The sequence below is a fragment of the Aythya fuligula genome, chromosome 29 (genome assembly GCF_009819795.1).
Source record: "Aythya fuligula isolate bAytFul2 chromosome 29, bAytFul2.pri, whole genome shotgun sequence".
Lineage (NCBI taxonomy): Eukaryota > Metazoa > Chordata > Aves > Anseriformes > Anatidae > Aythya > Aythya fuligula.
In genome coordinates this window covers 1247785-1272322 of record NC_045587.1, presented here as the reverse complement: position 1 = coordinate 1272322, position 24538 = coordinate 1247785, and the positions used below count along the sequence as shown (strand labels likewise).

General features: G+C 55.2%; 2 protein-coding genes across 3 annotated transcripts in view; one reads left to right on the top strand and one right to left on the bottom strand.

The window, feature by feature from the left end:
• Positions 1-1403, bottom strand: part of RAPGEF3 (Rap guanine nucleotide exchange factor 3) — a 13972-nt gene extending 12569 nt beyond the window's left edge. Inside the window, exon 1 of one of the 2 annotated variants that reach the window (XM_032204766.1) lies at positions 1107-1403. In XM_032204766.1, coding sequence (XP_032060657.1) covers positions 1107-1403 — 297 coding nt within the window. The remainder of the gene's footprint in view (positions 1-1106) is intronic. The other variant, XM_032204767.1, reaches the window with a different exon arrangement.
• Positions 1404-12793: 11390 nt separating this feature from the next.
• On the top strand, positions 12794-23325 carry SLC48A1 (solute carrier family 48 member 1). Its single transcript, XM_032204863.1, has 3 exons — positions 12794-12956; positions 21821-21988; positions 22657-23325. The coding sequence occupies exons 1-3, from the start codon at positions 12818-12820 to the stop codon at positions 22791-22793; spliced, it is 444 nt and encodes a 147-aa protein (XP_032060754.1). The 5' UTR covers positions 12794-12817; the 3' UTR covers positions 22794-23325.
• The last annotated feature ends 1213 nt before the right edge of the window (positions 23326-24538 follow it).

Below are 24538 nucleotides of genomic sequence, written 5' to 3'. Positions count from 1 at the left end.
GCACGCAAAGCGATTTCTCCTTATTCCTTAAGGACGTTTGTGCCGGCTCAGGCAGCGTGGGAAGGGGAAGGCGGGCGGCCACGGGGCTCGGCTGGGACATCGGGTGCCTGCGGCCACCTCCAGCACCCAGGGGACAGCGGGGGGGCCGGCAGAGGGGACCCCAGGGGCTGGCAAAGGGGGCCGGCAGCGGGCTGGGGGGCTGGAAGCCGTGGCGCCGGGCACCGTCCTGCTGCCAAGCGACCGGTTCCGCCTGGAGAAACGGGCTGAGCCGCCAGCGGGGAGGGAACGTGTTGAACCCTGCGTGCCACGGGCACGGGGAAGGTGTTTCCTGCTCGCTGGCTGCAGGTCGGGGTGCTCTGCCCAGGTGCCGAGCGCTGGAGCACGACGGCCCCGGGCTCGTTTCGTGCCCCCGCTGCCAGCTGCGCCCCAGAGAAGGGGCCGGGGCTGGCGGCCACCCAAGGGTGCTCGCCGCACGCCTGGCCCCGCAGGCTGCAAACCGGAGCTGGGTGCAGGTCACGGCTCGCTGCCAGCCCACCTGGGGGGGCTGCCCTATAAAGAGGGGCTGGGGGCTGTGATAAGGGTGGGGGTCCCGCTCGGCTCCACCTCGTAGCCCCCAGCCCTCTCGGCGCAGGGAGGGATGCTGAGGGGTGCTGGGGGCTCCTGCAGGTGGGGTCGGTGACTGTTGTCCCTGCTGTCCCCATGTCCCTGCTGTCCCCATATCTGTATCCACATCCCTGCTGTCCCCACGTCCCCACTATCCCCATGTCCCCACATCTGTCCTCATGCCCCCACTGTCCCCATGTCTGTCTCCATGTCCCCCTGTCCCCATGTCCCTGCTGTCCCCACATCCCTGCTACCCCCATGTCCCCATGTCTGTCCCCAGGTTCCTGCTACCCCCATGTCCCTGCTGTCCCCATACCTCTGCTATCCCTATGTCTGTCCCCATGTCCCCATGTCCATCCCCATGCCCCTACTGTCCCTATGTCCCTGCAGTCCCCAAGTCTGTCCCCACACCTCTGCTATCCCCGTGTCCCCGTGTCCCCGTGTCCGTCCCCATTCCCCTGCTGTCCCCACGTCTGTCCCCGCGTCCCCGCGTCCCCACTCACCCAGCGGATTCCCTGGATGCGGGGCAAGCTTCCCCCTTCTCCCTCCAGCCGGATCTCGTAGCTGGAGCTCCGGAACAAGTGCATCTTCCTCAGCAGCACCGGCAGCCTCTTCCCGTCCCCCCCGAGCCCACCGGAGGGCGGTGGGGGACCTCCGGGCCCCCTCTCCAGTCCGCTTCTCCCCGCTTCCAACCGGCACCGGGGCCCCAGCGCCGCCGCCGCCCCCCGCCGCGCCGCCGCTTCCCCGTTTGCGCCCCCGGTGCCGGTGCCGGTGCCGGTCCCGGCCCCGCGCACCTTCATGCGGGGGCGGCGCGGCGGGGCCGGTGCCGGTGCCGGTGCCGGTGCCGGTGCCGGTGCCGGTGCCGGTGCCGGGCGCGCCCCGCCCCGGAGCGGGGCCGGGAGAAGGAGAGCGGAGCCCCGGGGGGGGCCGTCCCCAGCGCCCCGTCCCGCCCCGTCCCGCCCAATCCGTCCCGCTCCTCCCTCCTCCGGTATCGTTTTTTTTTTTTGGGGGTCCCCCCTCCAAAAAAAAACCACCCTGCTGCTCCTTCACCCTGCTCCTCCCTTCCCCGGCATCGATTTTTTGGGGGTCCCCTCCTTCCCCCCCAAATCACCCTGCTGCTCCTTCCCCCAGCATCCTTTTTGGGTATCGCCCCTCCAACCACCCCTCTCCCCCTGGCATCGTTTTTGGGGATCCCCCCCCCAATCCTCCCCACTCCTCCCTTCCCCTTTCAACCTTTTTGGGGACCCCTCAACCTTCCCACCTCCCATCCCCATCCCTGGGGACCGCGGTGGCCCCCAGGAGCCCCCTGCCCTTCCTGGGGTGCTCTGCCCCTCCTGCCCCCCCCGGACACCCCCAGGGATGGGGTGCAGGGGTGTGGGAGCAGCTTGTGCCAGGAGGTGGCCCCCCAACATCCAAAGCTGAGGACTCTGGAGCAGACCTGGAGCAGGGCCAAGGGGTCCTGGGAGTGCCGGGGCTGGGGCTTTTGGCTAAAAGGAAAGGTTTTTCTGCCAGCGTGAACTTTCACTTTTGAAATAAACCCTGCTTTAACGTTTAAATATATATTTTTTCAGGATCTATATTTAAATAGCCCCCCACCCCGGCCAGCAAAGCAATGAGAAACACCAGCTGAACACCAGCGCGTTGGAGGCGCGCCCTTGGCACGCTCCTGCTTGCCGTAGCCACCCCGGGGATTTCGGGGTCCCGCCGGGCTCCCCAGGGCTGTCACTTCTCCAGGTCACCCCACATGGGCCTGGGGAGGTGGAAACAGCCTTGGGGAACCCCCCTGAGCAGGAGCAGCCCTATAGGATGGGGACTGCAATCCTTCCTCCCACCGCCCTCTTCGCCTCCAGGGCCCCGTGAGCGCATGGGGGCAGAGAAGGCATTTTCCTGCAGGGCAGGGGACCCGGAGGCTTCTGCTGCAAGAGGAGCCCGTACCCAAAACCCACACAAAATCACGGCGTCAGGGAGCCTCATGCTGGGATCTGTCACCGTGTACCCTGTGCCTGCTGCCTCCTGTAATTATTTGCTCCGGGAGCTCCAAGCGAAAGCAGCGGGGCTGCTGCCTACGAGCAAATCCCCACCACCAGGACTCCCAGGGCGTTTTTTGCTGGTGTGGCCACTGGTTTGAGTGGGATCTGGCTGGGCGGGGAGGGACGGAGCCACCCCGGAGCTGGATGAGGCTGGGAGCAGCCTGGAAAAGCCGTCAGCATTTCGGATGCTCGGTGGCGGCGGAGCCGTTCCCCACGCCCGGCCGAGTTTCCCAGCTGAGGCCCCACGGACAAAGCAGACGTGGGTGGGTTGGGCGGAGGCAGCAGGACGTGGGGGCTTGGGATGCTGTAGAAATGGGTGTAAAAGTCCCTGTTTGCTGCTTCTGCTGCCAAACACTCATTTTCTGCACCTCTGCCTTGAAGCCTGGCACGGCACCGTGCACGCAGACCGTGCCCAGGGGGTGCAGCTCCTCCTCACCCCCCTACTGTGGGCTGCTCCCTGGTGTTTTCTGCATTATTTGTTATTTTCTGTGTTATTTTTCTGCGTTATTTCCCTTTCCCAGGGAACCACCGGTGCCAGAACCATTCCCCAGCCTGGCCTGAGCCCCGCAGACCATAACGGTGTGGTGCTGGCACGGGGTCGGCCCAGCAGGAGATCCTGGTGCGTGGAGACCTCTTGCTCCATCCGTACATGTGCCCATCTCCCCCTTTTTGTGCCCATCTCCCCCCCTTTGTGCCCTTCTCCCCACCTCTGTGTGCATCTCTCCTGTCCATGCTCACACCTCCCCGTCCACACGTGCACTCCCTGCCTGCCTGTGCAGCACGGGAGGGCTCCAAAGATGCCAATTTTTGGACACCCATCTGTTGGACACCCAGGAGGTGACACACAAAAACATGGCCCTAAACGAGCCCAGCCTCCCAGCCTGGAGCTTCGCAGCCCCAGCTGGTTATAAAGGACCCCAACCTGGCGACAACCTCCTAAAAGGGCTGGAGGAAGGACAATTTGGCACTGGCAAACTCAGCTCGGTGTTTGAGCACACCTCCCTTTCCCTCCGTCGCTTTCCAACGACCAGCAAAGCCCAAGCACGGGGAGATGGGAGAGACCGGGGGGCAGCAGCGGGGCTGCTCCTGCTCTCCAAGAGCTGGTGCTGAGGTGGGAACACTCCTGCTAAAGGAGCAGGGCTGCTCCTGCAGGGCAGCGGGCCAGGATCCGGCCCCACCGCGGCGCACAGGGAGGATGCTGGCTCGGCCGCGGCAGGGAGGAACCTTTGGAAAGTTCCCCGGCCTGACGGAAAGCGCCCTTGGCTGCCTCCAGCTTCGCACGCCGAGGATCCGCTCACCTTTGCCAGGCCCCTGGGTCCCTGCTGAGGTGCTCCGGAGGTCCCTGCACCGCGTGGCCCTGTGCGGATGAGGGAGAATTAAGCAGGGGTGGGGAAGGAGGAAGAGGAGCGAGGAAGGTTCTGTGCGGCCCCCTAAAAGCCGCGGGTCCTCCCCCTCTTCCCATATTTCACGGATGCTCCCACTGATGTTCTCACCTCCCCGCCCCAGCCATGACGGGTGCTCTGCCAGCATCCCCAAAACGCTTTCCCTGCCCTTCTCCTCGCTTCCTCCCACCCCAAATTCCTGGGAACGGCTCCCAGCAGCGGCAGGGTCTGGAAACCTCTCCGAGGTCGTGGCTGCTCCAGCGGCGCGCGCAGGGAAGGCGCAGAGCAGCGTGGCTCTGTGCGCTCTCCTGGTGGCTCAGCATCCCCAGGGATGAGGCTGGACGTTGCTCCAGGACAGCTGAGGACCCCTTCCAGCCCAGCATCCCACCTTTACTGGACCAGTAAGAGCTGCTGGAGGATGAGCATGAGACCATCAGGCGGCGATGCCAACCCTGCTGCGTCCTCACAGGTCCCGGTGACGCACAGCACGGGGATATGGCAGGGCTCTGGGGCACGCCACTGCTCCGGTGGCCAGCACAGAAACCCAGCCCTTTGCCCTCAGCAGCCCCACGCGCATCCAGCCTTCACTTTTCCCAGTGCAAGCCGAGCACAGGAATGCAGGAATCTTGCAACCGTGAGGCCTCCAGCACGTGGGGTCACCGCTGCGGCCACGGGGACACGTTCCCAAAGGCTGTACCAGCTGCCCGAGTCTGGTTAGCTCCTAGCAGCGAGCTCCTGCCTTGCCATAAAATGCAAACAGCTCTGCTTTATCTAACCCTTTATCGCCGTGTTTAACTTGCTCATTTTATCTGCGCTTGAATAATAATTAATCTCCCGGAGCAGGCAGGCCTGGCCCCGTGGAAATGTGCCTTTCGTGCGGAGCGTGGTAGGCTTTCAGGGACCTGCGGAGCTGGGTGGCTTTGCAGAGGGAAGTTTTTTGGCTGCCGAGCCGCCTCCCAGATCGTTCCCAGTTGAAACTGGTGGTGCTGGTGTTTGTGAGAGTGTCTGTTTTACCCCTCAGGTCTCCTCGGAGCCCAGACCTTCAGCGGCAGCGATCTGTGTCCGCAGGCAAAGTCCCGGAGGTTTTGCGCTGTGTGTTTCAGGACTTGAGAAATTGTTTGAAATCTCATGTGTTTTGGCTAAAAAAAGATAAAATTCTCATTTTTATGAGTGGTTCAATACACAAATGATGCATTGTGGCTTTGTTGCCCTCATCCCCCAGCGTGGGCACCTTGGCCCCGTGGGCAGCCCCGTGCGGTGCAGGCGCCGAGGGCTTGCCGTCTCCTGTTGTTTCCTCATTCGTTAGCACAAATCAGTAATTGCTGGCTGCTCTGGCAGGGCTGTTGTCCTGAGCTCCAGGCTTTAAATAGCTGAGGGGGCAGCAGAAATAGCCTGTCCTGGGGTGATGCGGAGGACTGGGAGGATGGGGGAGAAATTGAGGGTGCTGTCACCTCCACGTGCCACCCCCCTGAGCGCTGCCAGGCCAGTTTTGGGGTGTTTTCCCAGCCTTTCCCCTGCTCCTGCAGGATCCACGAGGCCCATTTCAATCCCCTCTATCTCCAGGCTCCTTTTGGGCTCTCCTGTAAATCAAGCTGGGGATAAACCAGCATTCCAGGAAGGCGGCGGGCTGGCCCTGGCTTTCTGTGGGAAAAGCAGCAAAGGCGCGGTGTCAGCGCCGAATAAAGCTCGGCGACATGGCAGGCTAATGCTCTTTATAGCTCCGGGGCTGGCCTTTCCCACAGAGGACGTGGTGCCCAGGCTGGCTGGCAGCTCCCGGGGGCCGCATCCTGCCCGTGGCAGGAGCAGCACCAACAGGGGGTGGTTTGGGTGTCCCCCGGAGCAAGGTGACCGCGGCGCACGGGCAAGAGTGCAAGAGCAAGGGCACGGTGCAGCCTGGGTGAGTATATAAGACGTGAGGATGAGGGTTTTGTTTCTTTTGGGTGGAAAAAGATAGGTTTGGGTTCGGTTTGCAGAGCCTGGTCCCCTCGGTGTGCAAGAAGGCAATGATGGGACGAGCAGAGCGCAGCTTCGTGCTGGCTGCGGAGCAGGAGCTAACTCTGCACCGGTCGGGGACGAGCTCCGGACCCAGATCTGCTTATTAAATGACGGCGATGCTACACCCAGGATGATTTAATTGCGATGTGCTAACGAACCTGGGGCACAGCTGCTGGCTGCTTATCTCACACTCTGGGAGCTGAAGGTGTCTTGCACGTGTGCGTGGAGCAGACAAACCTCTCCTCTGCCCCACTCACGTGCCACAGAGGGCTCAGGATCTGTCCCACCCCAAAAACACGAGCGCAGATTTCTGGAGGATGCAGGGATGCGGAGGGCAACAGGATACTGGAAGCTTTTCCCCCCTCCTCTGCCTATTAGGTAGAGGAAAAGCTCGATAAATGCTTGCATTTCGCCACGTTCTCTATTTTGGAACAGTTTCCTGAAAACCAGTGGTAGGGCCTCGTGTGTTTGCACAGAAGAAGCAAAACAAGAAGAGGCTCAGCTCTTTTTATTAGTAATGAGGACGCTTGCTGGCAGATGGTTACAAAAGAAATCTTTAATATTTATCATCTCTTTGGCTTACTGGGATGAGATAACAAATTGGTGTTGAAAATATGATTGTGGGGAAAATGGCTCTAAATTACTCTGCTCCAAGCACGTTGTTTTATTCTTTAATGCGGATACTTCATGTATTTCTTTTCCTTAACCTATATATATTTCCTTTTTATTGTCTGAGCCTTTCCTAATTTATATTTTCATTACTTTGACTAATACCACTTCCACAGTGACATTATTATTCCAACGCAGTTTTGCAAGTGTCTCACTGAAACACTTGGCGTTAAATAATCTTCGGATTTAGTCTGCATGATTTGTAATTTAATAAGCAGTTCCGTTTCTGCATTTTACCTCCTAATTGGCACAGAATTAACCACTATTCATGCACTAGCACAAGCTCTCGTGTGCTTTTTTTGGCTGGAAAGAAAGCAGCTGTCCTTTAGGTACCCTATAGGTGCCCTTTTAGCGTAGCCCTTTGCCCGTGGCTGTTTAGCCAGAGCCTTTTTAGCCATTTTGGGGTCATTTGGGGTTGTAGCAGGAGCCTCATTCCCCTGGCACGGCAAAGGGATGGATGCTGCTGCTTTGGGAAGGAAGATCTCCGTCTCCCAGGCACTTGATTCTCCTTTAATTACTGCTCGGGGAGCATGATGTGTCTTGCTCTCACGGCATTTCCATATCCAGTTTGCTTCTCCCAATTCTTCCTGAAACATGATGCCCAGATTTGCGTCTCTGAAGACATGTAAACACTTGGATCTGGATCCAGCAAGGGCTTATTATTATCACCCAGCAGCAAACGGTGGCTTTTGCCTCCCTTTGCAGGCAAAAAGACCCCGAAATCCTCAGCAAGCAGTGTCACGGATGGTCCAGAACCGGGAGATTTCACTTGGGAAAAGCGAGATTAAATGAAATTTTGGAAAGCAGCTCACACGAGGGCTGCAGCCGCGGGGATATTTTGGTGCACAGGGCTTTGGGGTTTGCCTTGCAGCATCCTTTAGCACCGCAGAGGAGTTCCCATGGCACGGGGACACCAGGGCTCAGAGACCCCAAATCTCTGGGATGCTGGGGCAGGGAGGTGCCGAAGGACCACGGCCCTGGGATCCAGCACCAGCAAGTGACCCACAGACTGCCCCGGGCTTTAAGGAGGGGTTTAGGAGAGAAGCAGGGAAAACAATGGTTTTTCCCAACAGGGCTGTTTTAAGGAAACCTTGGTAACCCCTCCCTCTCCCCAGGAAGGGCCGGGACCTCCTCATTTCCTTAACTTTTCCTTCTTCCGTGTTTTCCCCTCGGAGTCTTCAATATTCATGGCATCTAAATCACCTTCCCTTGTTATTCACGTATCCGAAATGCTTCTCTAAAGGATTAAAAAACAAACAAAAAAAAGCCTCAAGGACAAATTCTCAAGAGATGGGCAGGATAAAATACCAGCTCGCTGCAAACAAACAAGGCCGCCCGCATCTTGGCGGATTTTCTGCCTTTTGCTCCCAGATTTAGCCCCCATCCAGCTTTCTCCCTGCTCTGGCACACGGGGCAGAGGGAGGAGGAGGAAGGTGATCCCTGGGCTCGTATCACTGCTGGTTCCCAGCTGTTGCGGTGACTTCAGCTTTGCCAGGCAGGGGCAATTAACGGGGGAAGTCCTCAGCCCGCCGCAACCTGGCCACCAGCTGCTGGAGAAAAAGTCCAAGGTCCAAATCTCTGCAAGAAGCAGCGCACAGGAGCAGGGGGGGAAATGAGATCCCATCCAGGGCTGCCCCTTTTTGTGGGTTTTGCTAAGAATTGGGCAACCTCGTTTTGGGGCAAAAGGTGACAAAGGTGACAAGGTTGGGTTAAGAAGTGCACCCAAGCCAAATGTGAGCTGCTAAGCAGGAACACGTGTTGGCATCACAGGAGGCTGCCTGGGATTTTTTTAATATACATTTTTTTAACCCCAGATCACCCAAAATGAGCAGCTCTGCCATAAATTGGGTATCAAACCCCCCGTCTGTCGTCTGCATGACGGTTCTGGAGGACACAGCTCCCGTCCCGTCCCGTGAGAGCGGAGATTTCCTAAGTGTGGGATGTGAATCATGCCCTGAAACATCACCCAGGGCGGCCCACGGGGAAACACTGAGCACCGGGCTGGCTGCTCAGACTCGGTCTCGTTGTGTCTGCTCAGTGAATCTTTAATTAGGGCTATGCAAATTCCGGCAGCTTCTAATTGGCTTAATCCCAGGGCCAGCTTGAGGTTGCTGCTGCTTCCAGCGCTTTGGGGGCTGCTTGCTCCTCTGCTTGGCTGAGGACGCTCCAAACCCATCTCACTGACCGAGCTGGAAGGGGTCTTTTCCTCCCTGCTTCTTCTCAGCCCGGTTGATGCCCCCATTTTCTAAGCTGCAACCCCAAAAGGCACGGGAAAGCCACGTCCACCTGCCAGCCATGCGGTCCTCTTGTCTGAAAACAGACAGAATCGTGGATAAGGTGATGCTGGATGGGATCCTTCGCTGGAAGCCCCATCTCCTCCAGTGCAGCATCCCGACGGAGCTGGGCACGGCGTGGCACTTGTCCAGGGATTGCATCGGCCTCAATATATTGGGGCAAGGAAGGAGGATCCGTGGACAGGTCGGCCCAGGCACCTCCGTGCACGCTCAGCTTCTTCTTTTGGGGTTTGTTGCTCTGGGGGCGGTAGCGGCACTGCCTTTCCACCTGAGGATCAGCACGTTTCCGCGCTGTAATCCCAAAGGGATCAAAAAGCCGACCCAGAACCAGACTCCTTCAGCATCAAGGCGCGCGCCTGTGCCAGCTGCCAGCCCTGCCTCGACGTTTCTGGCAGGGATTCGGGGTGCAATCGCTTCTTGGGTGCAATTCCCCTGAGCTGGCTGAGATCTTTACCTCGGGACGAGGTGACTCATGCCCCGCAGTGCCCGTTCCCCTTCTCGCTGCTGGCCCAGACACGCAGGTCTGCGCTGCAGCAGTGATGTCAGCCCCTCCGGGATGCGCATCGCAGGCGGCATCGCCTCGTACCCACCTGGTCTAAAGCTACTGCTGAGCACTGATTCTGCTCTCACATCCCTGCCTGAGATCTTTGAGCCGGGGTCCTTGCCAGACCCATCCTCTAAATTCAGATCTAAATCATGTGCTGGAGGCTGGAGGCAGCCAGGCAAATAGCTGATCTCGCTCCCGTCTTCCTACGGGTCATGCAAAGCTTCCTCGTCTTCATGTTGGATCTGCTCATTTGCAAGTGAGCAAAATGGATTTCTTTGGGAATCGATGCCCACTGCATCCTTGAGGCCACTTTATTTGTATGTACTCCCTCAAAGCACCTTGCAGGGTATTTACCTGTCATCCTGTTGGTTTTTGGAAACAACCCAAGCTCCCCCAAAGCCATTTCCGTTTTAAAGGACTCATTGGCCACCTCCGAGGTTGGTCACAGTGATGGACCCACTCCCCAGAACCAGCCCTTTTATCTATTTTTTGTGTCCCCAGATACTTCTGGGTGACTTTCTGCTGTGGCCTGACCCCCCTAAACAACCCCACTGAACCTTGGTCATCCACAGAGACCAAACTTCCCCGGTTCTGATCGCTGCTGAAGGTTTTCCACCTGTAAAAAATTGTCCTACAAAACCCATTCGCCTTTGGCACCCGTTGCTCAGCTGGACTCAGTGCAGCTGGGATGACACCTTGGGAGCCCTCTCCGAATTTCTGCCGGGTAATTTGCAGGCTGGACGTGTGCGAACAGCCAGCCTGGGCAGAGAGGACCACAGCGGAACTGATTTTACCTGTTTTGACACAGAACGGCCGCCTGGCATTTGCTGACGCCGCGTATTGCACTTTCAGGTATGTGCATGCAGCACCTGCATTCCTGCAGGAGAAGGTGCCAGAAAAGGTGTCGGTTTTTATATTTTTTTATTTTATTTTTTGCAGGTTTCAGGGCTCCTTGCAGGGTTTAAATACTAAAAAAAAAATAAAGCACTAGCAGCACATCCAACCCCAAGGTCAAGCAGGTCTCTGCAGCCATCAATCCCAAGGGCACAGAGCATTTTATTAATGTCCTCCAAGGGCTGTGCTTGGCCCTGGGGGGCATGAGGTTGAGATTTTCCCTGCCAAACCCAAGCACACACCAGGATCCTCCTGCAGCATTTCCACCAGTGCGTGGCCAACGTGTGGTCGGCGTCTCCGGCACAAGGGGCACGGGGGATGAGGGCTGCTCCCCATTTCTCCACTCACCCACGAGCTCAGCGCTCCAATTTTCCCATCCTTCAGCCAGGAATTCAGTAAGGGTTTTTTTTAATTATTATTATTTTATTTTATTTATTTTTTTCCTCCTGATTTTGAACCGAGCCGAAGCCTCAGCCACGCCTCGCCATGAGCACCGACCTTCCCGGTGAGCTTTCCACGGTGGGCACCACCCGAAAACGAAGGCTCCTCCTCATCCTCCCCTTGCTCCCCGATGTCTCCGCATGTCTCCGCAGCCTCAGGGCACGTTTTGGTGCCCAACAGCCTCAAGAACATGCATTTATTTATGTAATCCCACGGCTTCCACCTTCCTTGTTTGCTTTCGCCACGTGGCGGAGCGCAGATGGCAGGGCCACATCTCGATCCGTCCCCAACAGCCTCCAAACGGTTCTAATTAATCCTCCCTGCTGGATGGGATCTCGTAGGGTGGGGATTAGGAGGAATTTATCCTCAGAAAAGAGCAGTCAGGCGTTGGGACAGGTTGCCCAGGGGTTGTTTTGGTGTCACCGTCCCTGGGGGTGCTCAGGGAGAGGTTGGACGTGGTGCCTGGGGACGTGGTTTGGGGGGTGATGGTGGGAGGGGGAGCAGGTGATTTTGGAGGGGTTTTCCAGCCCTCATGGTTCTGTGATTCTTTAAAAATAAGGCTGCACAAGGGGAAATAACTGCCCTGCAATGGGCCGAGCTGCTGGCCCCATAGTGGTGGAGGGTGGTGGCACCACAGGGACCCATCCCAGACCCATCCCGTGTCACATTATGAGCACGAGGAGGCAACGGGGACAAAGTGCCACCCACACGGGACATTTGTGGCTAAAAGAGTGAATTTAGGGTCGGCCACCAAGACAGTCACAGCCCAGAGCACTTCCCATGGGGACAAGCTGGGGGAGCAGGCCTCGTCCATCCTATAGGGCCCAGAAGCTTTGGGGTCACCTCCCACCCTCCTTTTGGGGTTAGGGAGAGGACGGAGCCGGGCTCCTGGTGGCGGGGGCTGAACCTGGGGAGGGTCTCGGGGGGGGTCTGTGGGGCAGCTCCGGCCTTGGTGGGCTTCCAGACCCCGCTGCGGGGTGAGGGAGGTGAAGGGGAATTGGTGCTGGGGTGGCTCGGCCCTAAAGGGAAGGAGGCTGCTGCCATCTAGAGCAGGGACTCCTCCGCCTGCGGTCGAGCCAGGCCGGAAACGTGGAAACTTTGCCTTAAATTGACGGAAATTGAAGGAAAAAGCATTAGGAGACAGAGCCGAGGGTGCAACGGGCTCCAGGGCGCCGGGCTGAGCACCCGGCCCTACTGTGGGGTGCCCTGCGGCCAGGGAGCCACAGGCAGAAATTGGGCTGAAATTGGGAAATCCCCTATTTCCCCATGTCCCCCCCATGCCCCTATTGCACCTCATAATCCCCCATAACCCCCATGCCCCCCTCGTGTCCCACTTCCCCAATGTGCCCCCCCATGACCCCACACCCCCAAATCCCATATAACCCCCATGCCCCTCTCATGTCCCCAAATCCCCCATTTCCCCATGTCCCCCCCATGTCCCTATTGCACCCCATAACCCCCCCATAACCCCTGTGCCCTCCTCGTGTCCCATTGTCCCCCATTTCCCAAATGTGCCCCCCCATGACCCCACGCCCCCAAATCCCATATAACCCCCATGCCCCCCTCGTGTCCCTAAATCCCCCATTTCCCCATGTCCCCCCGTGTCCCTATACACCCCCCATAACCCCCATAACCCCCCATAACCCCCATACCCCCCCCTTTTTCCCCCTCCCCATTCCCCCCCAAATCCTCCGGGCCGCCGGGGGGCGCTCTGCCAGTGGGCGTGGCTTAGCGACCACAGTGGGCGTGGCTTAGCGACGGGACTCGGAGACGGGGCCGGGTGGTGGGCGTGGCTTGTGTCTGCTGGGCGTGGCTTTAAGCATTGTGGGCGTGGCTCGAGAGCTGACGGGCGTGGCTCGACGGCGGCGCACATTGGGTTTAAGCGCGGAGGTGGGCGTGGCTTAAAGGAGGTGGGCGGGGCTGTGCGGCGGTGGGCGGGGCGTGCGGCGGCGCAGCGCTCCGATGGCGGTGAGCCGGGCGCTCGCCCTGCGCCTGGCCTACGCGGCCACCGGCTGCGCGCTGGGGCTCTCGGCCTTCTTCACCTGGAGCCTGGCCGCTGCCTTCCGACAGCCAGCCACCGCCGCCGCCGGGGGGCTCTCCGGTAGGCTGGGAACGGGAACGGGGCTGGGGACGGGGCTGGGAATGGGGACGGGAATGGGGCTGGGAATGGGAATGGGAATGGGAATGGGAATGGGAATGGGGGGGGAGATCGGGGCGGGCAGGAGCCGTTCGTGCCCGGGGTGCTGGTGCTGGGCCCGGGGTGCTGGGCCTGGGGTGCTGGGGCTGAGGCTGGGGCCCGTGGTGCTGGACCCAAGGTGCTGGGGCCCGTGGTGCTGGGGTTGGGGCTGGGGGGGGTGATCGTGACAGGCAGGAGCCGTCCGTGCCCGTGGTGCTGAGCCCATGGTGCTGGGGTTGGTGCTGAGGCCCGTGGTGCTGGGCCCGGGGCTGTGACAGGCGAGCTCCAGGGGCAGTTCTGCACCCAGAGGTGCTAGGCGCTGGGATGGGATCCCCAGGGACCTGGTCGCAGCCCTGGAGTTGGGGGATCCCTGTCCCAACGCTCTCAGAAACGTGGTTTGGGTTCGGGGTCCGGAGCCAGGAGCTGGACTCAGGGATCCTTGGGGGGCCCTTGAGTGGTGGGAAGCTCCCTGTGACAGCCCCCAGGGGGCTTCGAGGCTTGGGTGGGGGTTTGGGGGCTTCTTCTGGCCTCCCCCAAGGGTATTTGGGGAGCTTGGGACCAGGCGCCGGTGTCTGGCTGCGTTTGCAGCTGGGGAAACCAAGCAGCATTTTTTGGGACACGCCGACTGCACCTGCGTGCGGGGAGCCCCAGGTGCCGGCCGGCCTTCTTACCCAAAAGAGGCTTTTATTTTAAACTTCAAAACTTTAAAGTTTTGTTGACTTTCCCGGCGAGATTTTGGCCTGGAAAGCAGCATTTACGCGTGCTCTGGGTTTTCAGGAAAAACCCAAATTGCCCGCTTCCTGAGGTTTGTACCCGCTGAAAGCATCTGGGATGGATGCTCTGAGACAGGCGTTTGAGCTGCTTTTCAGACAGGCCACAGGCTGTAAAAACCCATATTTACGTCCTCTGAAATCAGTGATGCATCAATATCTTGTTTAAGTTATATATTTTTCGTTAATGGTTGGGTTGGAGCAGATCGCAGCCATCCCTCCGCTCACCAGCTCCGGGGTTTTCTCTGGCTGAATTCAAGCAACCACCTGGAGGAAGAGCTTAAAGGGAAGTGAAATTTGGTAAAGAATCCGGATTTCTGCTTGCACACGAGTGAATCCAACGCTGCTGTGGCCACCTGGGTGTTTGTGCCATCAGGGCAGCTGGGATGCCCAGGGTTGTGCTAGGTTTGCCATCCAGCCGATTCCCTCAGCTCCCTCGCCCTCTTCTTGCCGTTCCTCCAAAAATCTTTAATTTTGATTAAAGGTTCAAGGTAAGCGAGATTAAAAGAACAGCCACTTGCAAGGTTGCACTCGGTGAATTTGCAGGCTCGCAAGCATCTGTGGCACGTCCAGAGGCAGAGCCTCGGCAGGATCCCAAAGCCTCAGAAACGCATTAAGAAATAATCAGAAAGGCTTTCAGCGTCTTTCGCTGTTGTGACAAAGCTGATTTAAGAGGCTCCTGTCATCTTCCACTCTCGGCTGCTCTTTCCTGCCCTTCTGCTTCACTCTCCCTGTTCCAACAGGCGAAATGAGATGAGATTTCTCCTTTATGCTCCCCAGCTGATCACGTGTAGCGTGCTGTCCTGCAAACAGGCCGGGATCGAGTAGGAACAGAACCACTCGTGTACGGGAAGGACCTTTGAAATTTGTTCTGCTGCCAGCCAAGCCTTCAAGCCAAGTTGTGCCAGCCTCCAGGGACAGACATTTCACATGGGTAGGGTTGAAGTGGGTGCTCGGGCACTGCTGGAGGGGGAGCCTTAAAGAAAAAAAGAATCACTGTTTTTTTTTCCCCATGCACCGAAGCGAAGGCTGCTTGCTGAATTAAGTTTATTCCACGAAAAAAAAAAAAAAAAAAAAAACAGCGTGTAGGAGGTTGGCCTTGTGTTTAGACACCGCGGGTCGTTCAGTTTCAGGTATTTCACGGGGTTTTGTTTTTGGCACCTCTTTTTGTTGTCGCACGCTAACCAGCTCTTAATTTCCACTGGCAGAGAATGGCAGGGAAGGAAGTGGGCGAGCGGCTGAAACTTTCCGCTGTGCAGACGCTGCAACGTTCGCTCTCAGGCACTGCCGTGTGCCCTTCGGTCTCCGAAAAACCCTCTTGCAACTTTTTTTTAACGCAGCCAGAAGGACGGCTTCTCCCCTAATCCCCCCGGCACGGCTCAAGCGTGGTGCGTGGGCGCTGCTGGTGGCACGGGGCGAGCATAAAACCCTGCTGGAGGTGTCCTCGTGCGCTCCGTGGGGTCGCTGTCTTCACCCCAGGCTTTTGTTTTTTGGGCCAAAAAGTGCCTTTTTTCGTTCAGGAGCTTCCAAAAGCGATCCGAGCACCTGCGTGAGCTGCAGGTCCGGCTGTTGCGGCTGGCAGCGCTGACACTTTATGGAGGGGGGGGCTGGATTGTTTAGGCTGGTGTAGCTGGCAGTTTAGCAAAAGTTGCTAATTAACGTGCCTCTAATTAAGCCAAGGCTTCTGCCAGCCTTCTCTGCGAGCGTGCTCGTGCGTGCTGATCTGGTTGTAGCTTTCTTTCTGGTTCTCCCATCACCTCTGCTGGGTGTCTTTGCTTCTCCCTTGCCCACGTTGGGTTGCAGCCTGCCTAAATTTTTGCTGATGTGCACTTGGTGTTATCAGGGGCGTGTTTTTCAGGATGTTTATCTGGGTGCTTCCTCTCTCCTGTGCTGTCCTGGGCTCTGTTTTAATCTCTGTAAGAAGCCTCGCTGATGCCTCTGCCATTAGGAACCCCTGGCTTTGTAATCGCTTTATTTATCTTTTCCTAATCTTCCAGAGAACCTTTCCTCCTGTGTTTCCCTTTGAAATCCGTCTTCCCTTACTGGTTTCGTTAACTTTCACCTGCTTGGATGCAGTCATTGGAATTTGAACTGAACTTCAAATTCATTTCACCCGAGCTGCAGCGTGCAAGTTTACTGCGGAGGGGCAGGCGGTCGGGTTGTGCTGAGTCTGTAACCAGAGCCCTCAATTCCCTCTAGTTATGAAACCAGAAGCGTGCAATTTCAGATGCTGAGCAACCCCCTTTCCAGTCTTTCTGGTTGGTTTTCATGATAATAACCCCTCACACCCCCCCCCCCCCAAAACCACAGCGCCCGGTAAGATCAGCTCGCTAATCCTCTAAATCTCAGCTCTGCCTCCAGGCGTGCCCACATGGGAATTTTCTCATCCTCTTCAATCGGGGGCAGACCTCCTCTATCAGCCCCTTGTTCTAAGCAGCGACACCCGACCGAGGCTTTCCGATAACCCCCGGGACAGCAGCTCAACGGATTGATCACGGGACCCCAAAAGTCATCCCCGAATTAATGCTGCCCGTCTCGGTGGTTTGCCATTTCGTTTCGAGCTACTCACAGTGGCTTTTATACTTCAGTGCTTGTTTGTGTGTTTGACCTCCCCCCCTCACCGCCTTAAATTAATTTTTTTTTTTGAAGTAAGCCATGAATCTCCACGAAACTTATGTTTTCGTTCAGCCAGGGGCAATTTAAAAGAGAAGAAAGCAATTAGATGTTTTCAGGATGGATCCAGCCCTTTCCCGAGTGGCTTTTAATGTTCTTGCGTGTGTATCTTCTCTCTTTAAATTGAATAGAGAAAGAGTTGTGTTTTTTTTTTTTTTTTCCACAATAAGAGACTTTATTGGCTGTTTCCAAGCTGCTCAGATATTTCTGGCAAAATAGAGAGCTTGTGCTTTGAGAACATAATGTGGACCAGATATTAAAGCAGCTGCAAGGGAGATGAAACACAAAGCGCACTTTTCAGACCCTCGAAACTTTAAAAATATCTGATAAGTGGAAGGAGTAGAAGCTGGCTGAGGCTGGTCACAGCACCCACGGCGTGCAAAAATTACGATTTTCTGAAAGCACCGAGAGGAAAATCCTGGGAAATCCAGGCAGATTGGCTTGGTCCCTCTCCAAAAAAAAAGCATCGCAGGAATAAAACACTTCCAATTGCTCGTGTTTGCATACAAAATACTTAAAAAGAAGTTAAGTTGTGCCTTGTGCCTGCTTTATTGTCTTAAGCAGTGGCGAAAGGTGGGGAAAAACACACTAAAAGAAAGCACAAAGCCAAAGCCCAGGGTTTGTGCTTCGCTGTGATCTTGCAGAATTGCGAGGGGAGAAGCGAATCCTTCCTACGTGGAAAATGTGATGTTGGTTTCGTCTTCAGCATGAATGGCAGAGGCACAAAGCATCCGAAATCTGAACATCTTCCATTTCCTGCTTCTAAACGTGGCCGCTCGGGCCAGCCCGGTGCCGAGCAAGCAGCTGAAATTTTATTTCAAAAATCCCCTTTTTTTTTTAAATTCTTGCGCCCGTGCAGCCCAATCTGCTTTCCTCTGAACCGAAACGTCCCAAAATAAACAGCAAAGCCCTCGACTGCACGTGTCCAGAGGGAGGTTTTACCGAGGGCTTTTCACGAGAATACTCCAAAGACTCCTCTCCTCCCAGAGCTGTTTTCCTTAAATATTTCGGTGTTGATCCTTAGCTATTTTGGCAGAATTGCTGCTTAGAGAAAACCCGTTTTTAACCTCTTCCAAAAACAGCTGATGCTGAGCTGGCTTGGCCCGGAGTGCCGGAAGAGAGCATTTTACCCTTTCTGGGAATCAACCAGCGAAGGCAACGTTTCTGCAACTCAAAAATGGGAAAAATGAGCTTAAAACGGGTGCTGCTGAGTAGCAGAATGTGTAAAAAGAGGTTGTGCAGATGGAAAATGACGGAAGGCCTTGAAAAAACTCTTCTCGCTGCTCACCGTAGACTTCATCTTTTCCAGAACAGTGCAAGTAGATTTTAATACTTCTCATTTTTACAATTTTATTCTCATTTTGCTCGCTGTCAGCTTTGTCCCGTCGTCCGCAAGCGCTTGGAGCTCCGTGCAGCTGGCAGGAGAGCTCCTCTGCTCGGCTTCTTGGCCTCGCTCTACACATTTGTTGTTTTTTTTTTTTTTTTATTATTATTTTTTTTTTCCTCGCTCACGCATTTGTTGTTTTTTTCCCTCGAATCTGGCCCGCCCGTCAGTGCCGTACGCCGCGTCCCAGCACGGCGTGCAGACGTGGCCTCTGGCTGCTCCGAGCTCCGGGAAGGCAGCTGCGCTGCATTTTCCCTGCCAAACAATGCGACTTGTTTTGTTGTTTTTCTTTTTTTTTTTTTTTTTTTTTTTTTTTTTTACAGGGACCAAAACTGCTGCCCGTGACGAGCAGGGCTCTGGGGAAGCCTCTTTGCGCTCGCAGCTTTTTGGTTTTACGCTGGGAGAAAGCGAAAGTTTGGTCCCACGTCAGCTGAAGCGTGCCAGCCTGTCTGTTGGTTGGCTTACCAAAATATTTAGGATTTTGTCTTTTTTTGCACCTGCTCACAGGCTGAGCTCGCTCCGGCTTTGGGACTTGCCCTTTAGGATGTATTTAAGCGTGTCCCAAGTATCCTGCAGGTTTTTATATTTCAACTATGAATTAAACAGCAGCTCATAGGTATAAAAGGCTTTAAAAAAAAAAAAAAACCCTGCCCCTGTCGCTGTTGTTTCAGATGTTCTCGTGGTTGTTTGATGGGCCAGCTTCCTTTTCCTGGAGCTTTGTGTACTTTGGATAATTAGTTTTGTTTTTTTTTGGTTTAAAGGTAACAACTTTCCCGCTGCTCTCTGTCGGAAATCCCTCGATTGTGTTTTGTTCAGCGCCTCTCGTTTTTAGGGTGGTTCCAGCTTGGAGTAATTCCACCCAGCCAAAACCTTTCCCTGGAAGGTTTTTTGGTGTTATTTCCAGCAGGTGATGTCACTGCAGCTTCTGGGTCTGCTTCTTGGTGAATGCAAAATGCAATCCAAAAATACAGGTGTGGATGGGGAGGGGATTTGGGGGGGCTTGAGGATGCTGAAGGTCCTGCGGTTAATCACTGCAGGCTTTAAATGCCGTGACTTTTATTCCTATTCCAGTAAAAAAAAATTATTAAAATGTGTTTTTTTTTGTTTGCAGTTGCACAGGTGAATGAGTTAGCTGCTGTTCTGCTGCCTACATCCAGCTGAGGGGTTTGTGTTAAAGCTGCTGGCCCCTTTTTTGGGGGATTCAGGACCAGAGTCCTGCTCTCGTTTCTTTTGCCCGTGTCTGAGCACACGCACGTTTCCTCTGCTGCTGTGGATGCTTCTTGAGGCAGCTCTGCCAGCTGATTTAACTTCTTGTAGCCTTTTTCTGCCCTTTTAGGGGAAAAAAAACCACCAAACCCTGCTGCTCTGCAAGCTCTGTAGCCTCGCTGAAGGATTTTGGGGTGTTTTAGGGGTGCAGGGGAGAGGCAGGCGGAGCTGGCGAGGACCCCGCTCGCCCCTGTTTCATGGGATAACGAACATTTTGGTGATATTTTGGGGGTAAAAGGGTTCTCTGTGCCTCTCAGCCGTGTGACCCAGCTCTGCACGTGGAGGAGCTGGGTTTTTTTGCCTTGTCACCGTTAGGGATTTACTGCTGAGGTTTGCCCCACGGCTCCCTTTCAAGCGCTGTGTCAGGCTTTAGGGCTGGGGAAGAGGCAGGGGCAGGCTGGGGGGGGGATCTGGTGATGCTCATGTGCTTCTTCTGTTCTTACCACGAGAGCTTTTGGGGCATTAGAGGCTTTTTTGGCGTGGAAACACGAGCAGCTTGACTCAGCACTTCAGATAAATTGTGCCAAGTCATCTGAAAGGCGCCGGTGGGGAAGCAGCTTGATTTTGCTAATCAGAAAGCCAAAGTTCCTTATTTTTTTTTAAATATATTTTCTTAAAATGTGGGTTGAACTTGCTCGAGCACGAGGTTAAGGGTAACGTGAAGTCGAGGAAGTGGTGGATCAGCGAGCTGGGTGCTGGGCTTTGCCACCAAATCCCATGGCAGGCTTTCTGAAAGGCATCGCCAGCGTGATCACGGTCATCTGCAGAGCTCCAAAACGCCTCCTGCCAGCCCCATCGTGGCACAGCAGCATCCCTGCTGCCCTGGGGAGAGCCACAGCAGCGAAACCTGGAGTGCCTCTAGTGAAAAGTTGCCTTTTCTGCTCCATCCTCCACCTTTTTTCTTCCTCTGGGGCACCGTGGAGGGTGTCCGCAGCCACTTGGCACCACCCGAAGGCACTGAAGGTAGCTGCAGAGGGGGGTTCTGTGTTATTACAGGGTACCTCGTAAAGCAGCCTGGTATTTTAGCAGTGCTATTGTCCTTTTTTGTCCTTTTTTTCCTCCCTGCTTGCTGCCACCCTTAAAATACGACGTCTACAGGAGGTGGCAGCAAAAAGGAGGAGCACCGGGCAGCTCTTTAGGCATTTGGACCCACTTTTCTTACACCGAGTGCCTGGTCTCGTTTTTTCCTTTATATTTGGTGAAAAGGTGGCTTTTTTTTAAAAGCACAAGATCAGGGGAGGATGTGTCATTTCTCCTTACATCAGAAAGTGCTCGGTACTTGGGGGCTTTCATGCCTTTTGCTCCCTCATTTCCTCTCCCTTCTGACAAGGGGGTTGAAATGTGGGTCGGGAACGGTCCCCTAAGCCCTTGGAAGTGCCTTTTGCTGCTTCTACACAAGCCGTGCTGATCTTAAAACGCAAAACAAAGACCTGGACGTGCTCAGCTGCTTGTCTGCTTGTGTAACCGGGACGTTTTGGGCCAGCCCCAGGAGTGCGGAGCCAGATTTCGTCCACCTTCAGCACCTCCCGAGCGTGCTTTGCCCTAAGTGGGAATTGTACGTAAATAATCAGCTGGGAGCTGAACTTCTGCACCCTTCTGCTTTCAGAAACGCCGACAGAAATGTCACAGCCCTTTGAAAATCCGACCAGCTTGGCAGCAGCGTTGTGGGTTTTGTTCCCCGGTGCTTCCTTTGTGAGTTGAAGGCTTGGGCCACGCGTTTCAAGCTCTCAAGCTGCTGTCAGAATATTTCCAAATAAATTGGGGGAAAAAAAAATTGAAATAGCTGTACGGTTCTCTGAAAGCACAGAAAACAGCAAGGAGGACAGGAAGGCTTCGTGCTAATTGGGTAAAACCTGAATTAAGCTCGTTTGGGAGAGCTTTGGATCGTGTTCCTTGTACTCTTGTGCAATTATCCATCGGCACAGCAGCACGTGGTCCCGTCCCCTCCTCGTGATAACCCTTCTTTAGCATAAGGAGTAAATTTGCTCTGCGGATAAATGCAAAGGAAAACAAAGGTTTTCCTGTAGGGCAGCCAGACGGTGACACGGATCCTTGTGGCTGGTAATTTTGGGTCACCTCAAGGGCTCGGAGGGGATTTGTGCGCGTGGACGCCCTGCGGGGTTAGGTGGAGATGTGCTGGAGCCAAAAGGTGCGGGGTGCTGAGCTGGGTCTTCCTTGGGTGTCTGAAGTGAGTGGTCGTGGGGTGGTCTTCGTCAGCCCTGGGTGTAAAAGGGGCTCCCTGGGTTTTGTAAAAAGGTGAGCTGCTTCTCGGGAGGTGCCTGGCTGCGGCTGCTGTCCCCGAGGTTGCATGGAGAAGTCGATAAATCAGAATTTTAGGGCTTGGAAGGGCCCTCGAGGGATCGCTGTGTGTGCAGGGCCCTTTCAAATGGGGCTGCTCAGCACAGGAAAATGAAAATATTGTTCGGGGGAATGCATTCGATGAACGAAGCCCTTTCTGTGCCAGCCTGGGATCCGGACCTGTACCCTAAAGCCTGCCCTAAAGCTGTGGGGTGCTTGCGGAGGGCGATGCTCGCACGGGCAGCCCTCTTGCCCCCCTTTTCTGAGTGTCCTGGCAATGAAGCGTTAACATTCGGTGATTTTTTGGGGGCGGTTATTGGGATGTGTATTTATTCAGCACCTTTCTGTGTCGTGGTGTGATGCACGGTACTGATTCCCCTTGCTGTCTGATCGAGCAGGTGTTCTGGCGCTCTGGGCCCTAATCACGCATGTGATGTATGTGCAGGATTACTGGAGGACCTGGTTAAAAGGGCTGAGGTTCTTCCTCTTCATCGGGATCCTCTTCTCAGCCCTCTCAGTGGTGGGGATCTGCACCTTCCTCGTCCTGGCCATCACCAAGCACCAGTGTAAGTACCTGGCAGCAGTACTGGGAGCAGCAGCTGGTGCTACTGGGCTTACTGGGGCTGGGTGGGAAGGAACAGACTGGGGGGGCTCCTGCCACCTCTTGAGAGGCACCGTGAGGTTTTTGGGGAGGGTGCCAGAAAGCATTTCATTTTTCTGCTGTCACGAGAGCCGATGGGCACCACTCCCTAGGGCAGCGCCCGTCTGCTGCTGTCTGATAGCCGCCCTGCTAAACCTGCAAACAATCCCCATTTCCCAGCTTAGTCTTCAGCAGAAACTGGAATTTACTCCTCTGACAGCTGAGGGGAGTGCTCGGAAACACCGTGCCTCAGCGCTCGTAAAGCAGGTGGGCGAGGACTTTGAAATCTAAACACGAGCCAGCGGGGCGAAATGCCTTCGGAGCTTAGTCAGCACGCAGAGCCGCGTCCCTGGGAGCTGTGCAAGTGTCATATGAGGGCTCGTGTCATTCCTCCCAGTGGTTGCTTGGCCGTAGATCAAAGGGAGAAGGATCGTGTTTGTTTTTTTTTTTTTTTTTGGGGACTGCGTTTTCATTTGGGACCGAGGTTTTTTTTTTTTTTTTTTTTTTTTTTTTTTTTTTTTTTTTTTCTGGCCTGGCTGCACAAGGAATAAAACGGTTTGTAAATGCACCTTGTGTCCTTGTTCTCTCTCCTAGCCCTGACTGATCCCAGAAGCTACTACCTGTCGTGCGTCTGGAGCTTCATCTCCTTGAAATGGGCCTTCCTGCTCAGTCTGTACGCCTACCGGTACAGGAACGAGTTCGCAGACATCAGTATCCTCAGTGACTTCTAACACTTGGACTTCAATCCCGTCTGAAGGTGCTGGAGGTCTGATCTGCCCCCCGAAGGCATGGTACACGCGAGAGATGCGCAAGAGGCAGAGAAGGAACTCACCCAGTGCTGCTTGGTTTGTCTGTCTGCAGTAGGGGTTCTTCCTAATTGCTTTTACTCAACCATTTAAAGTTTGGCTAACGATGTCAATCCAGTCTTTCTGTAACTTGCCCGGGAGTCCCAGTGTCTGGCAGCGGGTCAAAAGACTCCGTCTGCTTACACACAGCAGGCCCAGACCCACTCTTTGTGTTGCCCTCAAGTCCTTGGGCTTCCACGTGGGGAGGAAGCCCACACAGCACCCCGACACCTCGTGCTTGCGAGGGAATCGCCAGGTGGGTGCCCAGATGTGCCCAGAAACCCTGCTGGGTGGAAATCGTCTCCTTTTTGCACTGCTCTGCTCCTCAGAGGGAGAGCTGGCCTTCCTTCTTAGCAAATCCCTGGGTAGCTTCCAGGCAGTACCACGCATCTTCCAGTACTACGCTTTTACAACTAGTAGTAGGAGTGATACGCAAAGTCCGGAGGATGCGCAGAGCCCCAGGGGATGGGGTGGAGAGTGCTGATTCTGGCTGCTCACCCAGAAGGAATTTCATATTTTATTTCATGCTAAATTTTCTAGGGAGCAGGACAAGGTGTTTGGGTGGCAGGTGCGCTGGGGAAGGGCTTGCTTACCTGAACCTCAGGAGGAACCTGAACAGGATTCTTCTAAAAAAAATATTTCCGTAGGTAGCAGCGTTTCCTTTTCTTGGCTCAGCTTCCCTTTATGAGCAGGATGAGAGAGGGAAAGGAGATATGGTCCTCAAAAATAAAAAAAAAAGGTATCCAACAAGCCTCCAAAATGAGTGCCCGATGTACACCGCCTGCACTGCCACTGGTCCCTGCTTTGCTGTGGAAGGCGAGAGGTTTGAGCACGTAATAATTCAATGAAGCTGCTGAGGGTATTTTGCAAGCAGCTGACAACACCTGGATAGCATTCCCTTGGTTTTTGGGTGGGAAGATCCTCAATTTACCCAGCTGGAGGGACGCCGGGTCAATGCACCAAGCCAGCCGTGCCGGGGAACCTGCTGGAGACTGCTGGAGCCCGACAAAAGGCTGCGTACGTGAAATGTGCTTACGAGGTTAATACTCAGGCTTTTAAATCCTAAAATCTCCCGTTCTGCTGACGTCGGGCTGCCAGCATGCCCGGCATTCCCTGCCACGGATCCGACGTGGGGTTTGCGGGAGGTTTTGGGGTGGGTGTTTGCAAGAAGCCATCCCTCGTCTCACATCTCCCCAGCACGACTCTGCCCACGTGTTCGCAGCAAGCAGCGCATCGGGGCTCCCTTCCCGGGCACACATCCCAAAAATCCCCTCAGCTGACCCCGGAGGTTTTTAAAGTTTATTTTTGTGACACTAAAATTTGCCTACGAAACCGCTCACAGCATCTAACCCCACCCCGTTTTCTCCCTGACGTGTTTTAGCTCTGGAATTTCTACTTCCATCTCAGCTTTTTAAGAGATCGTCTATGTAAATATATAATATATTTTTACATCGTTTACGCTTCGTTTGCACGCTTGGTGTAAGGCTCGGTCCTGCAGCGGGATGGAGTGATCCACGGCGGGGCTCCTTCGTGTGTATCCCAGTGTCTCCTTGTACTAAGCTGCGCTGTGTAACTCGTGTGTGACACCACGGGAAGAGCAGAAATACACTCGTCTTTCTCACCAAAACGGT